Here is a 5,457-nt window from a genome sequence, read left to right as displayed (position 1 = left end):
TAAGACCCATTTAAAAACTACCCTACCAGGTGTTTTTATTGTAATTCAAGTTTGAAATACCGAGGAGCTTTTTCACAGAATAGATTTAAAAATAAAACCATAACAATTGGCAAGGGTAGTCCATGTGTTGTGGGTCTACGAATTCAAACTCTCGAGAATGGCGGGCCAATAATATCCACATTGTACTCTAAATACCTGCATATTCAGCGGCCTATTCCTGTGTTGCCTACAAAATCAGAGTAATTTAATCCTGCATGTAGAAATAAATTCTTGAAGTTGAGATACTGATTTCTAGTAATTACTGATTTTAATTTAGATTGCGTATTTCCAGCGTCAACATGTTTACACATAGAGCAAAAAAAGGCCACTGTGTGTTAACTGTGTACAGCAAAATTCATTTTTCCACTTTCAATTTCCACTGAAAAACGCTGTTATCCTCTACAACGAAACAGCAAGTCTTTCTATTATATGGGGTAGTGGACTAACCTACACTACAGCATTATCAAGGTTCACTTAGGTTCTTAGTATTTATCTGAAATAAAAGTCTAAAATGAGGAATCGAGAAAGTCAGCATTTCAACTTTTGAGAATAAAAGTTCATAAACGTACCTTTTGTTGAATTCCAGCTTATGTGATTTTTATGTAAATCTTGCAGGTGATGAAAAGCAAAAAGCAACCAATCTCTCTGTAGTGTTTAGCCTGTTCTTTAAGACTATGGGTCACCTGCCCCGGGAAATTTCTAATTGAACAAGGAATCCATGGGGCAAAGTAATTGTTTTTTCAAAGGTGGGTCAGAATGGAACATTTCTATCTTCACTTCAACAGGGAAGCAATGAAATGTAATCCTTTTGAGTTATCACATTTTTGGTAGATGCTACCGTGGTCTCTCATCCTTATTTCATGAGATCCTTAGCCTGTGAATGTGTCCATGTTTTGACTTTAGAATTTTTAAAGCATGTTATTCCTGTGTTGCCTCTAACACCTAAATATGTATATACAGAGCATCTTAATTCCTCATCAAATGTTTTTTCAGCATGACCAGTGTGCAACTGATATTCACAGTTTATAGAACCTGTCTTCTAAGAAAAAATACTTTTAGCTAAACCTCTATAATCATGACAAGAGATTGATTAAAATGCCAAGATAAGAAACAATTTATTATAGAGAAGAAAAATTTCTCATCCAAAATATAGAAATCTGTACAACTTTGCCACAATCAATATACATGAACTGTACAAATTTACACCAGTTCATAATTTACCAAATAAAAGATGACTAACAAAGTTCACAAAATAGATGGTGGTTTGTGGAAAAGACTTTTACCCAATTAAGTACAAGGAAAGTTACAAACCAGACCTCCACTTTCTAAAAATAAGAAGTTTACTCAGTCTTAGAAAACTACAAGCTAGCAAATGTACAGAGAGCTGGCTGGTGCTAACACCACAGTTGAGACAGTGTCTTTTTTAAGGGTCTTTTTTAAAGCCTGTTGCCATGGCAGATTCTGGTCACTTGCTACTTTCAAGGCCAAAAACACAATACAAGGTCTGACCATTTCCCCAGGTCATGCTTACTAGTTTGTCTTTATGTACATTTATACATATTTTAAGTGCTAGGTAAAAGTCTTGTAAAATTTCCAGTACTACCATGTTTAAAACGTTCAGCTTTCCTATTGAGCTGCCAAAAAGGTTAACAGTAACAATTTTCAAGTGTAATAGTGCAAATTCCTCTGCGAGATTTACTGCAGAGAAAGGTTCTTTGAAATACAGATTTTCTTTAAAGGGACTGATGTAAAAATTCAGGTATGTCTGGGAGAAACTGAAACCACCCTAGGACTTCCCTCCCTAGCAAATAAAGTGATCATTTACTTGGACTCACAGGCTATTAAAATTAATCATTGAAAGGTACTGTCCAAACTATGGCACTGTCACTTAAAAATTTTTTTTTTACCACTCTATCTTGTGCCAGATCTTCACAGCTGTGACATGGTTTAAATTCCATAATCCATCCCCAAGAGGAGCCCACCCAAAGCAAAAATCAAATTTATCCATCATTATAAGATGATCCGTCCACAGATTATATCTTAACCTGATACAGTCATCATATTGTAGTTTTTGGAAGGGCTCGTTCTGCCCAAGAGAAGTTCCTCCTTACAGCTGATTCGGCTGTCTACCATTTGCACGTTGGTGCTGTTTTGAGTGCTACCTCCTGCTGGTGAGGCTTCATACAGCACACAGATGGAGCCATCCTCTCCAATTCTGTAGGACACTTCGTAGGGGTCAACCCAGAGTGTGAGTTCACTTGGGAGAAGCCTGAACAGCTCCTGACTGCTCAGTCCAATCCGCTGTGCTGCCTGTCCAATCAGAGGATCCATTTTATGGTTGATGCGAATACAACGGTAACCCGATCCCTTGCATGGCTTTTCTGGGAACCAGTGATGTTTATAATGTTCTATAGAAAAAAAGAAGAACAGAGAAACAACGCTTAGGATCGTTAGCTCCCAGTGTGGTTTCCTCCTACCCCAGGCTCCCTTGAGGAGCGAAAATGAAAACTATCAACTTTTTAAAATGTCCAGGATTGCATCCGTTGTTGTGTATGTGCGGGGATGGAGAAAAAGCGGGCAGGGTTTTAGAAATAACACAGTAGTACGGGACAAAACAATCTCCAGGAACCAACTGGTTGAGCCGCCAAAACAGGAATCAGGCGCGCAGCCTCGGCCAGCCGGGAAACCAGTGGCACCTACGGCCAGGCGAGAAACTGTTTACTTTCTCCACCCCACCCCAGATGCACACAATGGAGTTGATGGCTTTGGAGATGAGAAGCGCCACCGGACTGTTAACCCCGAAGGGAAGAAAAACAAGCAACCCTAAACCACGCTCTGGGAAGGGCTGTAATTGTGCCGGTGACAAATCCGATGATTAATGGGAAGGAGCAGGAGGCGCGGGGAGACTGCACGTCCGTTCTGAGCTGGCTCCGGGGCAGTGGCGCGGCTTCCCACCCCGGGGCTGGGCCGCCGACCACGCAACGGTTGGAGAGGACTGAGGGAAGGGGGCGTCGAACCCACCCCAGCCCCGCTGCTCCTTTGTCCCCAAATCCGCCGACGGTCCTCGGACCGCAGCTCCCGCCTCGGTGGGCTTAAGTTTCTTTGTTGTGCGTGTTCTCTTCTCCACTCCGTTGTGCCAGATGGGGGGAGGGGGCGCCCTCCGTCCAGCCCCCAAACCTCGGGGAGCCGCTGGTAGCGGCCACCCAGCGCGACCACACCGGCCCCGCGGCGGGGCCCAAGCGCGACTGGCCCCAGGGCGCTGCCGAGGTTCCCGCAGCCCCGACGGCCGGACTCTGACCTAGGGATGTGGGGCCCGCGTCCCTCCGACGCCCTCGCCCTGCTCACCTGCCAGCAGCTCCTGCAGGCTCTGGCTGAAGGTCTGCAGCTGTCGCTCGCTCGTGAGCCCCTTGGTGCGGAGGAACTTAGAGATGAAGGACACGGCGGCGGCGATCTCGCCTATCATGGTGGCGGCCCGGGTGTAGAAGGGATGCATGGGGGCGGCGTGTGGGGGCGGCCCGGGGCGGCCGGGGCTCGGCGGCGCGGCCCCGACGGCGGAGCGGCCACCCCGGGCTTCCTCACCGGGCAGAAGGCTGAGAGGAAGAGAAGGCGTGAGGGGCGGACGGCTACTTTTTTTTTTTCTTTCTTTAGACTAAAAAAGTTATTTTCGAGACAGGAGGCGGCAGGAGACAAGAAGAGACGAGCGATGGCGGCCTGGTCACATCGCTCGGACCTCCCCAGCCGCCTCCGCCTCCAGCTCCCCAGCATCCGAATATCCCAACAGCCGCATTTCCAGCTCCGAGGGGCGAAGAGATGCAGGCGCCGTGCAGCACTCTTTATAGTGCCACGAAAAGGAAGTGGCGTAGCTGGAGCGTGACGGCCGATTCCAGCCAATCCGAATATCGCACCATTGTGACGCAAGCCGGTTCGGAGCCGAAAGGGGCGGGAAAAGAGTCCAGGAGGCGGGTCCAGAGACAGGGAAGAGAGGGAGGAGCTGACGTAACCGCTTGTAAACAAATAAACCCGGAGTGGCGGCTGGAGACCCAGTTGCTGTGTCGAGGGACGGAGGAAAGCGAGGGTGCGCGTGTGAAAGCTCCGCCCCCAGCCCTAGCTCCGCCTTCCCGCTTCAGCAGGTCCAGGCTCTGCGCCAGTGCATCCTTCTGCAAGAGTGCGCTGCCTGGGCCCGCTTGCCCTGGAGTGTAAGTGCTGGATAAATAGGAACCGCCTGGCGCAGGCTGTGTCTACTCTCGCGCCGCCTTCTCAGATCGGGCTGCGTGTTCCCACTCCGTGTTTACATCTCGTTCCCGCTCCGGATCTCGGTGACTGGCTTCTGAAGCCGGAGGCGCGTGTGGTGCCCGGCGATGCGGGCCCCAGCGCTGTGTGTGCTGGCGGTGCGCTGCGCGAGTGCGGGGGAAAGTGGAGGGAACGGTCCCGCGGGGCATTCAGTCCAAGAAAAAAGACTGCAGCCTCGGGGAACCAGGTCCCTCGCAAACGAGCTGCCAACGCCGCGGAGCCGTTTCTGCGCCACCCTAGGGGAGTAGGGGGATATCTTTGTAAAAGTGTAATTGCAAAATAAGTAGGTTAGTAAGGCCATTTGTGGTTGCTGTTTCAGTAACTTCAGCAGTCAATGAAGAGAAGAGTGGAAACCTTACTGGATGCGGACAGGAGAGCCAGTTACTGAAGGCAAATATAATAACGCGGATCCTGTAAAGGGTGGTCTGTATCCAAAAAAAAAAATCTGTACAATGTATTTTAAAATTTGTGTACACAAAACCAAAGATTTTATTTTTTACCTAATCTAAATGCCCTCCTAGCCTGAGTCCTGCTCTTTATAAAAATAAAATAAAAAGAATTTGAAGCTTATGAAAGTATTAAGTGTAGACATTTATTTGAAACCCTACCGGAAAAAAAAATAAAATTAGAAACCAGTGTAGCAGGAAGGCGGGAGCCTGCTAAAACGATTAGGCCTAGGACAGGGTTAACCCCAGCTCCATTAAGGAGAAGGGGGAAAAGAAAAAAAAAAAGATGAAGGGAGGCAGGCAGATGGAGAAAGCAAACAGGAGGCAGAAGTTGAACTCTACCAGATGGAAATAAATATCCCGACCTCAGTTGGTCATCAATATTGCAAAACATACCACTTTGAGTTTTTTCTTTTTTCTTTTTAATACTGAGCTAAAGGATATAGAAATGAAGCAAAAATATGACATTATAAAACAGGAGAAAACGTTTTATTGTTTAAAAAAATGTAAAACTCGATTTGAAAAAACTTCTAGATTATTTTTTCATTAGTACACATAACTAGTTACGTGTGAAAAAATTTAAAGATAGTGGGTTTTTTCTTCTAGAACTTTTCAGATAGAACTGTGCTTAAAAATAATAATAATTTCACTGGAGGCATGAAACCTCTTTTACGACTCAAAA

At 46.5% G+C, this 5,457-nt stretch overlaps 1 protein-coding gene across 1 annotated transcript; it reads right to left on the bottom strand.

The window, feature by feature from the left end:
• Positions 1-1,129: 1,129 nt before the first annotated feature.
• On the bottom strand, positions 1,130-4,632 carry BTG1 (BTG anti-proliferation factor 1). Its single transcript, XM_033221091.1, has 2 exons — positions 3,385-4,632; positions 1,130-2,447 (listed from the first exon to the last, which is right to left on the bottom strand). Exons 1-2 carry the CDS (start codon positions 3,530-3,532, stop codon positions 2,080-2,082), a joined length of 516 nt encoding a protein of 171 aa, XP_033076982.1. The 5' UTR covers positions 3,533-4,632; the 3' UTR covers positions 1,130-2,079.
• Between the last annotated feature and the right edge of the window lie 825 nt (positions 4,633-5,457).

This window comes from Trachypithecus francoisi, unplaced genomic scaffold (assembly GCF_009764315.1).
Source record: "Trachypithecus francoisi isolate TF-2019V2 unplaced genomic scaffold, Tfra_2.0 Lachesis_group11, whole genome shotgun sequence".
NCBI lineage: Eukaryota > Metazoa > Chordata > Mammalia > Primates > Cercopithecidae > Trachypithecus > Trachypithecus francoisi.
Note: the sequence above shows the minus strand (reverse complement) of the source record. Positions and strands in the feature narration are given on the sequence as shown.

Coding starts and splice junctions, on each gene's coding strand:
- BTG1 (XM_033221091.1), bottom strand. CDS start 3,532: ATGCATCCCTTCTACACCCGGGCCGCCACCATGATAGGCGAGATCGCC. Junction 2,448..3,384: donor CCTGCAGGAGCTGCTGGCAG/GTGAGCAGGGCG, acceptor TTTTTTCTATAG/AACATTATAAACATCACTGG.